The sequence below is a fragment of the Neofelis nebulosa genome, chromosome 5 (assembly GCF_028018385.1).
Source record: "Neofelis nebulosa isolate mNeoNeb1 chromosome 5, mNeoNeb1.pri, whole genome shotgun sequence".
Classification (NCBI taxonomy): Eukaryota; Metazoa; Chordata; class Mammalia; order Carnivora; family Felidae; genus Neofelis; species Neofelis nebulosa.
In genome coordinates, this window is record NC_080786.1 from 119,556,255 (window position 1) to 119,574,695 (window position 18,441).

The window sequence follows — 18,441 nt, forward strand, 5'->3', positions numbered from 1 at the left end:
TCAGATTCTGTCTCCCTTTCTCTCTGCCCCTCCCCCACTGTGCTCTGTCTCTCAAAGGTGGATAAATTTAAAAAAAAAAATTTTAAGTATTCATATTATATGATTTCATTTATATAAAGGCTAGAAAATGTAAACTAACCTACAGTGACAGATCAGTATTTACTGCAAAAGAGGGTGTCAGGGAAGGATGGATAGGTAAAAGTAATTGCGAAGGGAATAAGGAAACTTTTCAGGATGGTGGGGATGTTCATTATTATCTTGATTGTAGTAAAGGTTTCATTATATATATATATGCTGAAATGTATCAAATTATATGCTTTAAATAATGGAGTTTACTGCATGTCAATAATACCTCAATCATGCTGTTTGTTTAAAAGATTTAAAGCAACATATAAAAACATAACATAAAAATATTTAAAGACAAGCAAGACAGTCTACTTAAAAAAAAGGACATTCATTATCACAGACATAATGATCACTAAAACATCAAGTAAGATATCTGTGAGTTAACATAATTATTTCCTGTAACTTTTTGTTATTCAGGACCATTTAATCTTTGTTGTTAACTGACAATAAAGTAGCTGTGTTTTGGGAACTATTTCCTCCTGGGCATTCATGACTTCTACAAACTGAAGAATAATTTGATTTTATAATCAGCAGAATACACAGAATCCTGATAAAAGTCAGCAGAATGACATAATAAACGAAGGTAAGCAGAAAATTCAGGAAGACATAAAATGCCATTTCTTAGTAAATCACTTACCACCTGCCATGTGTCTTTTTCTTAGTTAGCTAATTATTCTAACACTAATTTCCAAATTTGTTTGAAAAGTTAAGCTGAAATTTAATGTTCTACTTACCAGCTGTTTTTCTTGTTTCTCTAAAGCTGCTCGATCTCTGATTATAGCTCTCTGCGTACCTCGTAATTCTCGATTCTGTTCCTTTATTACATCTAAGAGAATCACAAAAGAAACTTAAATGTAATTTTCTTCAGTACCATTTAAAATATCAGACTTGGAGACTTTATTAAAAAAAAGAAACCATGTTTTACTAGATGTTAATTTTTTTATTCAATATAGTACATATATATATATAAAGTCAAATATATTAAAACTTGGATCATAAATATTAATTAAAGAACTACAAAAGATAACTGCAGATATGCTATAGTATCCAAAAGTGTATATACATCACAATAAAAGATTCCCTTAGAGAACTGATACTATACAATGTTTTATATAGCACATAAATATGTCACAAACACATTCTTCATCTCTTCTTACCCCAGTATTATATGAAATTCCAGGAAGGAAGACAGGTCACTAAGTCATCATATCATCATAACAGAGTGAAATAGTAGACCTTCCAATGAGGCAGACCTGGATTTGAACCCTCCCTCTGCCACCTGATCATTATATGATGATATCTTGGGAAAGTTAGTTAATATTCTAAACCTCAGGTTGCTTATTCATAAAATAAGGATAATTGTTAAGGAGTAAATAACACACAATGTCCTGATACACTATTAAAGTTCCACTCAATCTTGAAGTTTTTCTAATTTATTCATTTGGATCCATCAGGTCCCATCTTTTGAAGAATTAAAGTGCTAGTCTAGGTCCAAGGGACTATAATTTGGGTTAGCTGTTACTAAATAGTAATTTCTTCAAAGATCACAGATATTGATGGTAATTCTTGCCAAAACTGATCTTTCATTACCAGGAACCTTGCTAAGTGTTGTACATATATTATGCAATATAATATCGACAATAATGCTATGGAGTTGATTTTTCTATTATTTTAAATTTTTTTTAAAATTTATTCATTTTTGAGAGACAGAGAAAGAGTGTGAGTGGGGGAGGGGAAGACAGAGGAGAGAGAGGGAGACACAGCATCCAAAGCAGGCTCCAGGCTCCAAGCTGTTAGCACACAGCCCGATGCGGGGCTCGAACTCACGAACCCGAGAGATCATGACCTGAGCAGAAGTCGGGCGGGCTCTTAAATGACCAAGCCACCTAGGGGCCCCTTATTTTACACTTAAAGAAAACTGAGAGTTGGGAAGTTTCAATAACTTGCCCAAGGTCACAAGACAGTATGCAGTAATGCCAGATTTGGATCCAAGTGTTCTGTCTCCTGAATCAGTAATCTTAATCACTTCACTAGAGTACCTTTCTAGTCAAGAAGTAGATTTAAAAACAATGGTAACAGAAAGAACAGTCTCTTTATCAAATGGCATTGGGACAATAGGATGTCTACATGAAAAAGAATGAAATTGGGCCCCTACCTCACAATGTATATGAAAATTAACTAAAAAAAAAATGTAAGAACTGAAATTACATAATTCTTTGAAGAATACATAGGAGTAAATCTGCATGATCTAGGACTTAGCAATAGATTCTTAGATATGACACTAAAAGCATGAACAACAAAAGAAAAAAAAAAAAAGATAAATTGGACTTTGTTAAAATTAAAGGCTGTGCACCAAAGGAAAGACATCCCACAGAAAAGGAAAAAATATATACAAACTATATATACATATATATATGTACATATATATACACACACATACACACAAATTATTAATATATAGAGAGTCTAGTATTCAGAATATATAAATAACTCTTAAAATCCCAAAACAAGACTACACACACACACACACACATATATGTCAAGAGTCTAGTATCCAGAATATATAAATAACTCTTAAAACTCAAAAACAAGACAATCTAATTAAAAATGGTTGAAGGACCTGAATAGACACTTATACAAAGGAGATACAGAAATGGACAATAAACACAAAAAGAAGATGCTCAACATCATTAGTCATAAGGGAAATGAGAGACATTTCACATCCACCAGAATGGCTATAATCAAAAACAAAAAAGGAAAATAACAAGTGTTATGAGAATGTGAAGACTGGTACCCTTATATATTGGTGGTAAGAATGTAAATTGTTTCAGCCACTGTGGATAAAAATTTGGTGGTTCCTTAACAAGTTAAACATAAAATTACCATATGATCTTACCAACTCCACTTCTAGGTATGAGAGCTGGAGTATAATAAGAAATGAAGTCCTGATACATACTACAACATGAATAAACCATTAATATATTATACTAAGTGAAAGATGCCAGATACAAATGGTAACATTTTATGATTATACTCAGATGAGATATCAGAATAGATTGATCATAGGGGCGCTTGGGTGGCTCAGTCGGTTAAGTGTCCGACTTCGGTTCAGGTCATGATCTCACAGCTCCTGGGTTCAAGCCCGTGTTGGGTTCTGTGCTGTCAGCTCAGAGCCTGAAGCCTGCTTTGGATTCTGTGTCTCCCTCTCTCTCTGCCCCTCCCCTGCTCATGCTCTGTCTCTGTGCCTCAAAAATGAATAAACGTTAAAAAAAATTTAAAAAAAAGAAAAAAGAATAGACAAATCACAAAGACAGAAAGCAGACTGGTATTTGCTAGGGGTTGGGGACAGAGAATGCGGAGTCACTGCTTATCATGTACAGGATTTTAGTGTGAGGTGATGAAATGTTTTAGAACTAGAGATGGTGGTTACACACCATTGTGAAAGTACTAATGCCACTGAACTGCTATTCACTTTGCAATGGTTAACGTTATGTGAATTTCACCTCAAATAAAACGACAGAGCCAACACTCGCTATCCTTTTACTGATGGAACACCAAACTTACACATTTCTGTGTATAATGTATAACTTTACTCATAATAAAAATAACTACAGTCACCTGCGTGGCTCAGTTGGTTAAGTGCCCGCTCTTGATCTCGGCTCAGGTCATGGTCTCATGGTTTGTGAGCTGAGCCTCACATCAGGCTCTGCACTGATAGCGTGCAGCTTGCTTGAGATTCTCTCTCCCCGTCTCTCTGCCCCTCTGCCCCTAATAGTTGAATAGGTTTCTTTGCTCCAAGGCCTCTAAGACTATTTAGTATATGAATATGCAGTCAATTCTTAAGTGGAGAACATATTATAGATTATTTGCTACATTTGTTAAGTCAAGAATTCCTTTTAAGAATCTCTATTAACATTTCCTAGATGTTAATGTTCCATGGAGCATTCTGTTGGGATTCTGTTCTAAAATAACACAATTTATTAGTTTCCTACGGCTGCTATAACAAATACCACAGACCGGGTAGCTTAAAAAACAGAAAACTAATTTTCTCACAGTTCTGGAAGCTGAAAGTCCAAGGTCAAGGTATTGGCAGGTGTGACTTTTCCTGAGGTCTCTCTTTAGCTTGCAGATGCTGCCTTCTTTGCTGTGTTCTCATATGGCCTTTTCTCTGTGTGTGCCCATCCCTGGTACCTCTTTCTCTTCTTATAAGGTCACCCTCGTCCTGAATTAGGGCCACATCTTCATAACCTTTTAACCTCAATTTTACAACCTTTACAACCCTATCTCCAAATACAGTCACATTAGGGGTTAGGACTTAGCACGAATTTTGCAGGGGTGCCTGGGTGGCTCAGTCAGTTAAGCATCCAACTCTTGATTTCAGCTCAGGTCATGATCTCATGGTTCATGGGATCAAGCCCCAAGTCCATGCTGTGCTGCTGGAAGCCTGCTTAGAATTCTCTCTCTCCTTCTCTCTCTGCCCCTCCCCTACTTGCACTTTTTCTTTCTCTCTCCCCACCCTTCCCCCTACCCTTCCCCATCTTACTAGCTCACATGTGTTCTCTCTCTCCCTCTCAAAATGAATAAACTTAAAAAAACAAAACAAAAAACAAAAAAAAAATGAATTTTGTGGGCATACAATTCAGTCCACAGCACACAATATCTTTCCTCTGACATGTGCAGACAGACACTAAGTGGCAAAGCTCTTATTTCCCTATCTTTAAAACCAATCATGAGCCTTTTCATCCTCAAAACTCAAATACTCCTAATTTTCTTCTTTTGAACTTAGTACCCTATCTTACCAAAGCCAACAAATTGGTATAAAAACATTCACCACTTACCCTACTGTTTCAACAGAAAATATGTTCTAAATTTAAAACTATGAAATTACAAATAAACTTTTGGAGTATAACATCTTTGTGTACTGAAAAGTCCCTAAACTCAACTAATATAAAATGAAATGGTAATACTGAGATAGTGATGAGAGTCTTCTAAAGCCATAAGAGTACAGAGATGAAAGAGAAGCCACCATATTGACAAATTAAATTGTGGCCGGATAACTGACACAGATGCAAAGCAATTGCTGAAAGCCTTGATGGAGAAGATCTAGAATTCTATCAATATATACTTTTTCATTATTAGGGTGATATAATAAAAAGCATATATTTGATCTTTGTCTGGAGTTCCTGGCACAGAGCTCCTAAAACCCTTAGTGAGCTTCCTTAGTGATAGCAATATCTTTTATCTCAAGAAAGGGGACCCCTAGATAGCTCCTGGAGGGGACTGGTCACCAGAAAGACCAAATACTTGATTAGAGAATGGGAAGTTCAGCCCCAGCCCTCTGACCTCAGGAGAAGGGAGTGGGGCTGAAGACTAGGTTATAAAAAAACTCTTGAACAAAGAGATTAGGAGAGCTGCTGGGTTGGTGAACACAATGATATGCTGGGAGGGCAGCATGCCCCAAAAAAGGGCAGGGAAGATCTTGTGCCACTTACAGTCCCCAAAACTTTGCTTCCATTTGGCTGTTCCTAGGTAAAGCACTTTTCTGAGTTCTACGACTTGTTCTAGCAAATTATCACACTGTGGAAAGAGTTATGAGGACTCTAGAATTTGTAGCTGGTTAGTCAGAAGTACTGGTGGCAACCTGGGACTTGTGACTGGCATCTACAATGAGGACAGTCTTGTAGGACTGAGCCTTGAACCAGTGGGCTCTGTGCTAACTCCAGCGAGTGTTAAGACTGATCAACTTTTTGAAGACACCCCATTGGTATCAGAGAACCATAGAGTAGAAAATAGATATTGCTATCTGTTGGCAAAACACATTATTATGACAGGAAATTTTACCAAAACATATAACTTAATCAAAACAGTTTTACTTCAATTTTATGTATCTATGTGTACCATAACTGTCACTGTATATTAGAGAAAGAAAAATAAAGAAAATTAACTACTACATATTCCATAGCCTCATATCATAGTTAATACACCTATTAATATTTAAACAGTTCTAAGCTATAAACTGAGAACATCTAATGTTGCATACTAAAATATAGTCATAACACTTTAAACCATATTATCATGAGAAAAAGATAGTAAAACATTTTCTTCATATGAGATGATAGGCATATCCTATAAAACTTATCCTTTACCTTTTAGAAAAAAAACAAAAACAAAAACAAAAACAAAAAAAACTATCCTAAACCCACATTTAATGATTTGGTCTTCTAGATAATTCAGAAGGAATAATTTGAATATGGTTCTGAGAAAGTTATAATGTTTTTTTAGGCCAAGTTTATTTCCCATTCTATTTATTTTTTGGTAGGTCTAATTTCCTCCCAAGCTCTTTCAGAGCAAGGAACACAAGTATTTTATTTATTTATCTATTTGTATCCTGACTGCACTTTATGCCAACTACTGTCCCAATATAGTATAGTTAGCAGTGACCTAAGGGAGTACAAAGATATTTGAAATGTAAAAGAATGTGCCTCATAGGCATAGTTAACACATTCCTTTAAGATGTATAATAAACTCTATTTGTTACCAAGAAAGATGGTTGATAATTTAACAATAACAAAACTATGATAGATCTCTTTTACCAAACTATAATAGATCTCTTTGTACGGTGGAAAAATAGAGCACTGACATAACCAGATATTTCCCTTACAATTTCCTACTGCCTCTTTTCATTCTGAGTCAAGACAATAATAGAAACAGGTACTGGGTGTTGCTGACATCTAGGAGATGGAGCAGCACTGGACTCCTGTCCATAGTGTGCTTCCTTCTCCAGGCAAAAACAAACAAACAGTCCCAGTTTTTAGATTCCAACACTTCATCTGCCTTGTGGGGTTGTTGTGAAGCACTTCTTAACAGGTAGTAATAAAAAACTTCCACATTGTTAAAATGGCAATGCTACATGGCTGTGACTGTGGTATGTTCTCTTTGTGGTATGTTCTGAGAGATAAAAAGGGTCTGGAGCCACCCCACCCATCACCCTTTTTACCCACCCATACCCAGCACAACACTTAGAGAAGGCCACCCAAGTCAATTCCACTGTAGGTATTAAAAGCTTATCTCAAGCCTTTCAGGCTCTTTTTACTGAATGAAATATACATGTATGCACTAGAATGATCACAGACTTAAATTCTGGACTCAAGATACAGACAGAAAAGGTCATTCGGCTCTTCTCGGTTCTGAGTCAATAAGGTATATCTGCTTACAGAAAACAAAAAAGTCGAAAATAAAAACAAAACAAAAAGGGTCTCCATAATGTAGTCCAGCCTAGTTTACTAGAATTCTCTACTGGGATTTGAGTCCAGGCCCCAACTTGAATTACGACTGTCCTTCCAGATCCTGCTTATTTATATACAATTTATACATTTCAGGATTAAAGAAAAAACAAAAAAAACTTTAAATACAGGCATTCATTAATTTGTGAGTTATATTTTAAACATGTTTAAAGTGCCCTTCTTCTGGGGAGAAGGAGGGAGCCTATCTCAAGTTTACGGGGTAGTTGAGAATTATTGCCCTAGGAGCCCCGAGGCACAACATGCCGATGTTTTCCATTCAGTGGGATTCAAGTTGGTCTACTGGACAGCATCCTCCCTACCATATACAGGATTTGTGCTTTACTACAAGGTCATGTTTACTATAAGGTCATAACAAAATCTTAATCTAATACACCATATTTTCTGCTTTAAACGTATTTCTTTAAAGAAAAAAATATTGATCTAAGCAATTTTATTGCCTATCAGTTGTCCTAAATTTAGCCATCACATGGATTGAAATAGGAGCACAAAATGTTCCCACATCCTGCTTTACCATTTTTACTAACTTGCTCTGGAGATCAAAAGCTGAGACGAGAGGGCACGTCCACTTTAGATCTCATCTACCATCTCTGCAGCAGCTGTGAGTGAAGTGGTGATGGGCCTGCGGCCCTGGTATAGCAGGGTAATGGGCATTAGATACACCCTGATCATGACTGAACAGAAGAACCACCAGTGTAAAGGAGGTGTGGTGGAGCGCACCCAACAATAAAGAGGAAAGGAGTCCTGGCTATGCAGGGATGTACCACCTTCTTGGGTTGATGAGGAGAAAATAACTGCAAAAATGCTACAAACTCAAAAGTTAAGGGATAAGAAAGAAATGTTAAAGGTCAGTTCCTGGAAATGCTGGCTCTGGGAACCAAATTTACTGGGAGGCAGAAGGAAAATGACAATGAGGGACTGGGTAGGGAGGAATCAGAATTCGACATGCAAGCAAATCTGTTTCTTAGGCTTTGGAAATGGTAAACCAAAAAAATCAGGGAGGAATGGTATCAGTTTAATTAACCAGTTTTGATACATAGTAAAGAAAAAATAAGAACAAAATATAAAACAGAAAACAACTATGGGAAACAGAAAGGACTGTGGAGGATTGTGCTAACAGATTTCTTCTACATTTGGTCCAGGGAGCCAAGGATCTATTTAAAAACTAGGTTGAAGTTGAAACTCTCAGCAGGTCTTTCTTGGAAGGAAGAGTTGGAATACTAAAGAGAAAATAGGAGGGGTACCTGGGTGGTTCAGTCAGTTGGATGATCAACTCTTGATTTTGGCTCAGGTCATGATTTCAAGGTTCCTGGGATTAAGCCCTGCATCTGGTTGACAGCCCACTTGGGATTCTCTCTCTCTCTCTCTCTCTCTCTCTCTCTCTCTCTCTCTGCCCCCCTCTCCTACTCATGCTCTCTCTCTCTAAATGAACAAATAAACTTAAAGAGAAAACAGGAGAGTCTAGCCCTATGGTAGCATAAAAGGAATGCTTCCCTCTCCCCCCCCCCCCCCCCAGTAAAGTCTCAACTCACTCAGCCCTGAGAAATTCATTCAGATTAATTTATTATTAGTAAAATATCAGTGTTTTTCAAGGGCTGAAGGAAGGTTTTCAGATGGGCTATGTGTCAGTAGATCTTTAGGTCTCAATTGGTCCTCAAAGACACAGGCTTCGGTACCATTATCAATAACAGCTTCAGTTCAGAAAATTGTGAAAGAGCATTTTCTCACTTTAGGTAAGTGAGGGAATGACCAGGAAAGCTCCTATGAAAGGGAAGTTTTACAAACTTAATGGACTTGGAAGGTAGAAAACAGTAGCATGAAAAGAAATACTAGTCTTTGGGGTCATGCTAGGGATGGAGAAATACAAGAGGAAGACATGTTCCTACAGAAATAACCATACTACAAGTATGGAGAACATTTACTGAGAAAAATGCTCAGAAGAGTACTGTGCTCCTGAATCCCATGTTCAGTTATTTTTCTTTGTTGTGCCAAGAACATAGGGGCCAAACAGAAAGTAAAATTTGAGTTTTTAAATATCCAGAACAACAAGCACTAAGGGAACACACAGCATACTAGGAAAGATCTAGGCATTGTAGACAGCACCAGAAGGATCTACCTTATTTGGTAGAAAGCAGAAAAGTTCTGGATAGAATTCAGTTTATATAGATGGTGGGTTTTATTTTCTCTTAAGATATCACAAATGTGGCATCACAACCTACCTTTTGACAGGAGATTCATTCCAAGTTAGTCAAAATGTCACAGATTCTGAACTCTGGACTATTAGCGTACATGGATACAATCCCAATAAGGTAAAAGCCAAGAAGCTTCCTCCTCTTCTGTCAGTAGGGTTCCTCAATTACGTCTGAACTTGTAGGTGGGTGACAATGGTAAATGGATGTAGACTATAGTAAGCTCTGGATTTTGGAAACACTACTTTTGGTTAGTAAATACTGTTATTTTGAAATTGTGTCTCTAAATTTAATCTGCTACAGAGATACTTCCATGTATTCTGAAGTCTCTGCTACCTTGCATATATGGAAAGTAGGAAAAACTCAGAAAAAGCATAATCCAACTTTGGAAGGACATAAGGATCTACTCTAGTTCCAATGAATGCAGGTCAGGAAGCAGAGATAAAAAAAAAAATGAGAATACAGGAGTGAGGTACTTAATGTAGTCTGAGATGGCATCAGAGAAAAGTTCTCGGGGAAGAAAAACACCCAAGACAGTGCAGGTTAGCCAGAGAAAGGAAAAAGAGGATCCTATGCATAAGGACATCATAAGCAAAAATACGTCAGAGTGAGAAAGAGTATTTATGGTATGTTCTGATAAATATAAGAACAATACTGCTGGACAGTAAAATGTTCAGAGTTATGACAAGAAAGACAAGGGCCAAATCAAGGAGGACCATATATGCCTTATCAAAGAGCTCTCACTGATCCTGTTGGTACCAGTGTTATAAAAAAGGAGTTCACACTGGGGAGTAGCATAGTCTGATTCGGATTTCAGGTGGATCAAATCACAAGGCAACTCTGTAGATAAACAATTAAAGAGCTATGAAGTTATAGAGAAGAAAAGCAGAAAGGTGATGTAATAAAGCACAAGATAAATGGGATCTGAATTAGAGCAGAAGTTGCAGGCACACAGTGAAAAATCATGTGTGTCAAATATTTAAGAGGCAAAAGGAGCAAAACTTAGTAATAATTAAAGGTAGGAGGCAAAATCAGGACCTGGCAACACTGGAGGAGGAGACTCAGGAAAGGAACTGACTTCAAGGAGATGGTGATGAATTGTTTGGAATACCTTTAATTTCAGGTACTTTGAGACATCTAGGTGGAGATACTCAGTAAGTCGTTGGTCTAAAACTTAGAAAAATATAACTAGAGATTCAAATTTGTGATCCATCAGCACTTAGGTAATAACTAAAATAATAGGAGTTTGGATAATATCATGCAGGGAGAGTGTACAATTAGCATAGTGGTAGCCCAAGATAAAACCAACAAGAACACTAACATTTAAGGACCAAGTTTAAAAAAAAAAAAAAATGAAGAAAGGAAAGAAGAGAGGGAGGGAGGAAGAAGGAAAAAAAAGAAAAGAAAAATGTGTAAGAAAAAAAAGAAAAAACAGTGGTCAGAGGAATTTGGGGAAAATATTAAGAGTTTCATGGAAGCCAAAAGAGAATTTCAATAAAGAAATTATTCAATAAAGAAATGTAAAATGTAGACCCAAGAGATGATTACTAAAAAATGGTCATTTGGCACTCTAGGAGTCACTGATGATCTTAGCAAGATCTTATCACTTAAGATGTAAAGCAAACTGCTATAGAACGGGCGGGGAGGGAGGGGGGAGTGTCTGAGAAATACAGGGGTGGAGACAGAAGACAACACTACTTCAAGAAGTGTACGTGTAGAGCAGAAAGAGATTGGAAAATACTTCCTCAGAAATGGTGGCTCAAAGGAGAGTCAGCAAAAGGAGGTTGTTTCTAGTTCTAACACTGTTAAAAATAGAGTTCTACCAGTAATTCCAAGAGAAAAAGAGACTGATTCTCAGACAAAAGGTTATCATTACATGGTGCCTACTAAAAGTTGAGAATTCCATACACTAGCAAGAACAGCAAAATTAAATCGTGCCATAGGATCTCTAATAAGAAAATACCAATGATAATACTCAAGGGATGAGGTCCTGGTTTTGCCACTAAGTTGTGTGACCATGAGCAAATTACTTAGTCTTTTGTATCTCAATTTCCTCACCTATAAAGTGAGAATAATAATAATACTTAAAAGTTTTGTGAGAATTAAATAAGATGCTGTATACGAAATGCCAACACAATGCTGGCTTAGAGTAGGACCTCAAATTTGTCTTTATTGAAGGTAACAAACAAAAATTATACACACCACACTCACACACATATGGCTTAAAGAATTTCACTTTTTAAAAGACACACTTAGTTGTCCATTTATGACAAATCCTCAATGCATCCTGATTTACAGGTTCATAGTTTCAATAAATAGGTCACTATTAGTCCACATAGGGGGGAAAAACACTGTACACACATTACCCTATGTATATACCTTAAAAATCAGTGAAAGGAAAACCAAATACTCAATTGTAATTTCAAGTTCAAAGGAATCTTTCTCTTCTATAGCACTGAGGTATAATTCTCATTAATTTCTGTAACAAAGTATAAACTACAGAGACTTGTTCATCTTTGTGTCAAAAATGAATTAAACATAACTCTGAATAGTAATAAGTGCTGTAATGTTGTCTCCCTTTTTAATTTACAAGTGCAGTAGTCTTTAATGATATAGTATGCAACTCTTCCAGCCAATCCAAAGAGACAAAAAGATTCAATTATTCTTCAGATCTATAAGCAGTTACATATTTCCCTTATATATCAGAATTTCATTACTGCTGAAACAGATAAAAAGGCAGCATACAGCAAAAGATCTTATGATCAATAATCAACGAGTCCAAGGATCTGGGAGAAATGCATAAAAATACATTACATTTTATAATATATAGCCTCATTACTGCTAAGAAGAATGCTGTCACCTTTTAAACAAAACACCTTCTTTTTAATAAAACAAGGAGTAAAAATATCAACAAAGCTCTATATCAAAGTAATGAAAGTACAAATATATAATTAAAAAGTCATTAAGTGATTTGAATTGACGTGATAATGTAAAAAAAAAAAAACAAGTATGCAGTTATAGTAAGTAGTAGCAGTAGTTATAGTAAATGTGCATGGTGGGCAAATTTGCATTCAGAATTTCACATAAATCTTTAAATCAGTAGTATAGCTCCTAGCTAAAGTCCTTAAGACTTTATTTTCACAAATAAGTTTCTTTAGCAAAAAACATTATTTCTTGGATGAATTAACCCAACTGCAAATGAGTATACAGTTAAATACCCTCACTGCACATCCTCACTGTGTTGTTTTTTTTTTATTCTGCTCTATATACTTCAAGCACAATAGTCACTAGGCTGCCAAAAGCACCAAGAAGCACAGAAATGAGAATACAGAACTGATATTTTTGTCTTTGAAAATATTTGACAGGTATTAGGCAATTAAAGCTGTTTGGCCTTTAACGTTAAAATGTTTTTTTAAAAATATAATTGGTAACATCACAGTAACAAAGGTATAACTCCTTTCCTCTGCTTAGTCAATTCTCACTGTATAAAACTGAAACAAAAAACCTTTTCCCCTGTGAAGTACTATACAATAACTGGAAACCACAATATTGGTGCTGAAAGTGTGTGTGGGGGGGGGGAGTACCCCATTAAAGATTAGACAGCATTCTCAAATAAAATCCATCCTTCATAATTGTACTACATCCTATACCTACTTGGAATGTGTTCCAGGTACTGTAAATGGTACTTCTTAGTTGCTAAAAAGTCCATAAATTGAAAAAAAAAAAATTTTTTTTACCCACTCAGGTTAAGCAAAAATGTATTATGCTGTGTGCTAAATGAGGGCTAAAATGACATTATGTGTTGAAGTGATGGGTAGAGTGGCAAAGTAAAAATGATGTCTTTGTTATCCTCACCAAAATAATGTTGTTGGCACTGGAACAGTCAATACAAAGGAAAGAAGGAGTTACCCCAGGTCTGGACTCAGCACCCTGTTTGTACCAATCACTGTCTAGCTACCACTGCTCCTTTTGTGGCAGAGTTAGACCCTTACAAAGAAGTGATTCTTTAGTTGAACCAGCAGCAACCTAGACTCAACATGTAATAGGAAACACGATTTTTAAATAGCTTGAATGAATTTGATTCCTGGTGGCAGTCAATGAAAATATAAAGAGTAACTAATCAGTGTTATATAAATATACATTGCAGTAATTGCTAATAAACACCATTTTGTATATTTCTATACATTCACTTTTTTCCTCTTAAGATTACGTGGAGCTAAATGTCCAAAACAGTGCGAGTATCTTAAAATGGAAACTTCTATGCAGATAATACATATCACATCTCTTACTTTAGACAGTAAAAGACAAGCAAAGGGAAGGAAAAATACATTATGAAAACTAAACCTAAGGCACATTCCTTAGGTTCCTTTTATATTTTTACTGGAGCCAGTAAAGCATTTGTTTCACATCTCTTTGATGGGATATTCTTAGGGCAAAACGACCCAGACCCAGGTTCATTTTGGAACTGGAGCCTGTTACACCATCCTCCAGCTCAGTACAGGTTTCCTGTTCATACATCTGTAAATAGTACAGCTACAAATTGAAGGAGCAACAAACCAACAGATCAAACCAACAAGGAACTGACCAAATCACAGTCTAACAGTTAAGGGCTAGCTGAATCCTGTCTCCTTAAAATGCTCAACACCTCGCTAAGGAAAAACTGGGCGGGGGTGGGGGTGGTGAAGGTGGTGTGTGCCGTGTTATCAGAGAGAAGCCAGACTGCCCAGGTGGGGTTGAGGTGCGGCGAGTCAGAGGAGGTGAGGAAGCAGAGAAGTGACGCACGAGGGCGGTCACCTGTGGGGCCACTTGATCCACCCCGCCCCTAGGGACAGCAGAAAGAATCGTGGCCGGAAGCCCCCAAAACACGCCAGGGACACGCCGAGCTGGGCCCCTTCGGCCCGGCCTGAACTCACCATCCACGGTTTTCTTCTTGAAGAGAGACGCCATGGTCGGAGACCGCGCCCAGGCTGCCCGGCTCGGCCCGGTCCGACCCGCGACTGGGAAAAGGCAGAACGGAAAGGACAGGCCCTTGGAGGGTTTGGGGTGGTGGAGCGATGGGCAGGAGAAGAGGGAGGGGTCACCAGGCAGGACCCGCGGAGGGCGGGTAGCTGCGAAGCCTACTGCAGCCGAGTCACCCCCGAGCTCAGGTGACCGAGAACTAAGACACTTTTTGGAGAAGTCACTTCTAGGCGGCGCCTGCGCATTAGGAGCGCGCGCTTGCGCACTGGCGCGCCTGAAGCTGCTGCCTCTGCCCTCACCTCAGCTGCTGCCCGCTTTTTCCGCTGGAGGGGTCGCCGCGTGGCGTGTCAGGAGGGGGCTTGCGGTGGTATCAGAGCGCGGGAGACCGTGAGCGGTGCCGGGAAGCTTCTGTGCCTGGGTTCCCTGCCGAATACAGAGAGAGATGAGCCTTAATTAGCCCTTTCCTCCCAGCTTCGGGGGAAGCTGGAAGTGGGGCTCCCCAGCGTTTTAGGACAAGTGTGGGTCTTCCCGGAACCAGTTGGTTTACGACCATCCCGTTGCTGTCAGTATCAGTACTCTCATAAGTGCAGGGGCTGGTTGCACTGCTGTGGTCCGTGCCCCAGCGGTGTTTGTCCCCGAAGTTCACGTTCTTTCCAGCCCTGACGGGCCGGCGATCTCCGTGGCGCTCGCCGGCGCAGCCCCCCATGGGTCTCAAGGCGTTCACCTGCAGTCCTGGGCCCATGGATCTGACCACCCGGCGTGTCTCTGGGTGCAGTGTTCCTAAGCTTGAGGATGACGGGGCAGGAAGGGAATAAGGAGCAACTTTTTTAATGCAACACTTGGTATTTACAATTCTTGGCTGGAAACATTAAAAAAAAATAAATCCACACATGTTTGCCTACCGGTTTAAACGTCTCCAATTCTATTTCTTAAAATCCCGATTTCTTGCCATTGCGTGAAAAAAAATCATGGCTGTACTGTGAACCTATTAGAATGCTATATAGCTGCATATTAGTGCTTAATGTGGGGGGAGGAGCCCCTAAAGGAAAAGCATAATAAATTATTCAAAGAATACTTACGTGTATAAGCATAAATATGGAAAATACAATCTTAGGATCAAGACCTTAAATTCATTGTTTTACTTAAGCATGTGTGTGTGTGTGTGTGTGTGTGTGTGTGTGTGCATATTTCAACTTAATATATTGTTTTACTGTTTAGAATATTAATTTTGCTGTGAACTTTTTTCCTTCCAATCTGTTAGTGCTTTAAGCAACACTGCCTTCCATAGGATAAAAATGATAGTAGCCTTTGTTTCATGTCAATTCTGTCAGGGAAAACACTCCAGGAATAGTGTCAATACTATTAGTCATCTCTGGATTTATGAATCATGTCTCAAGGATTTTTAAGTGTTTGTGGGAGTCAGACTTCACTTCCCCATTTTTTTCTCTCTCATATCAAAATCCTCAGTGCCACTGAGAATCCTGCTGTTGTTGCTAAAATTTAGCTAAGAGACTGCTCAAGAAACTTTCTCAGAATGACATGGTAATATGCAAACTATAATTGTCTTACTCCTTCAAATTATTCTAGATTTTATAGGAAAATGGAGAAGTAAGGAAACGGGGAAAAAATGTAAACAAGAACACTTAGTCCCTGCGCCCAAAGCCTGGCCTTTCTGGTGTAAACTCTGTGGCAAAAGGCAGTTTACCCTGGCTGCCTGTTGTAATGAACAGCATTGAGCTGTGCTTGAATGCATGAGGCAATAAGCTGTTATGTGTGTAGTAATCGTACTCCTCCCTGCTGCAGTCACCCTTGTTTTATTACTCCTATACAATCCCCCCCACTGACCCAATTGTAACAGTTGGGAAAATGCCAAAATACTTAGCAGCAACCATATGGAAGATCCTCCAAAAGTGCACAGCAGGAGCTAAAGACAGGGCTTGTTCATTACAATAAAGACAAAATAAAAATATGTAGTATTTAAACTCACCACTCTAATAGCTTGATTCTCCCATAGTTTGAGGAGGCAGATATTTAGCTGATACACACCAGACTGGCTGGCATCCATTCTGATTAGTTGGTGACCAAACTGTACCAGTATGTTTTGTATTTGCTCCTTATTTAAAGGGAATGTACACTTAAATATAGCTGAGAAGCTGAGATACCAAGGAGCTAAAAAACTAGAATACATAGGTATTTTCCATTTATTTAAAACCACTATCATAAAAAAACACGCCATCGTCATAAACAAACTCACTGAATCAATAAGACACATATATAAGCATAGTGGATAGAGGAAACATTTTAATTTGATTCTTTTGAAATCTCATTAAGAAATGATGAACTAATACCCTATGGTCATATCATTATGACCCAATGCTCTTCTTCCAAATTGCCCAGATAGCAAAGAATATTTATTACAAACCTAATGCCACATACCATGCTTGAAGTGAAGAAACAAATACAGTTCCTCCCCACTTTTCTTTTCTTTATCCACCTTCCTACCAGGTTTTTCATCTTTTTTCATTCAGTTGTTACAATTCTGACACTAATTCCAATGTGTATGTATTTTTTCCCCCACACCAAGCAATTCTCAGACACCACCTAGGTGTTCTATAATTCAACTCAGTTCTGATACTATTTGGAGATAGTGATACTATTTGGAGATTCCACAGGTTAAAGGTTCAGTCTTGTGGATTGCCCCCACTTCAGATGGCAACCACAAGTCCAGGTTGTTACTTGTTCTCCTGACTGAGCAGCTATAAATCAGAGATTCCCATCCTCCCCACCCTCCTCCTTGGGTTTGATTAATTTGCTAGATAGGCTCATAGAACTCAGGAACACTGTTTATTCACTAGATTGTTGGTTTATTGCAAAATATATTAAAGGATACAAATCAACAGCCAGAAGAAGATATAACCAGGGCAAGGCTCTGAATGCAGGAGTTTCTGTTCCCTTTGGAGTTTGAAACCCAGGGCACAGTGGCACATAGAGGCATTCTGATACACCAGCCCAGAAGCTCCCTCAACCTTGTCCTTTTGGGTTTTCACAGATGCTTCATTACATTGCATGATTAATTAAATCACCAGCCAGTGGTGACTGAACTCCAGCTCCAACCCCTCTCTACTCCCCAGAGGTTGCAGGGATGGGACTGAAAGTTCCAACACCCGAACTACAATATTGGTTTCTCTAGTGACCATCCCCACCCTTAAGTGCTTTCCAAAAGTCACCTCATTAACATAAAGTCAGGTGGGTTTGAAAAGGCTTTGTCATGAATATTAAGATACCTTATCACTCTTATCCCTTAGAAAATTCCAAGGGTTTTATGAGCTCTATGCCAAAAACAGGATGAAGATCAAATATATATATTTCTTATTATAAAACACACTATCACATTTGTTCATCATGGAGAAGTAGGCTTTGGCTCCTTGTAAGAAAAAGAGTGCTTAAAACCAGAGCTATTCCAAAATGGGTGCTGTGTGAGTTAGTAAATTCCTTGTCAAGGAAGTGTTCAAGGAGCAGGAGCATGTCGTAGACAGGATTCCTTTAAAGAATCAAAGTCTTGATTAGAAAGTTTCTAAGGTTTCTTTAAAATCTGGAATTTTATTTGAATAACATATAGCTCGGGCCAAAGTACCTTGGCATATGATGTTTCACACCCTGCAGATAATACTACCAAACTACCAAATCCTATTGGCTTCACCTTTAAAGTTATGCTAAAGCCAAAAAGACATAGTATTTCATCATTTTGAATCATCCCGATTCAGGTAACCTTTATCTCTCATCTGGATCATTACTGCCTATGTTATTTCCTTGCATCTATCCTTACGTCACTCCATTTTTGTCACAGCATAGCAGACAGAGTGGTC

The 18,441-nt window shown here is 38.2% G+C and overlaps 1 protein-coding gene across 1 annotated transcript in view; it reads right to left on the reverse strand.

The window, feature by feature from the left end:
• Positions 1-14,849, reverse strand: part of CHMP2B (charged multivesicular body protein 2B) — a 29,086-nt gene extending 14,237 nt beyond the window's left edge. The window contains exons 1-2 of the mRNA XM_058731704.1: positions 14,530-14,849; positions 861-952 (exon numbers count right to left, since the gene is read on the reverse strand). Of these exons, the coding sequence (XP_058587687.1) occupies positions 861-952; positions 14,530-14,563 (126 nt within the window). The 5' untranslated portion in view covers positions 14,564-14,849. The remainder of the gene's footprint in view (positions 1-860; positions 953-14,529) is intronic.
• Positions 14,850-18,441: the final 3,592 nt, after the last annotated feature.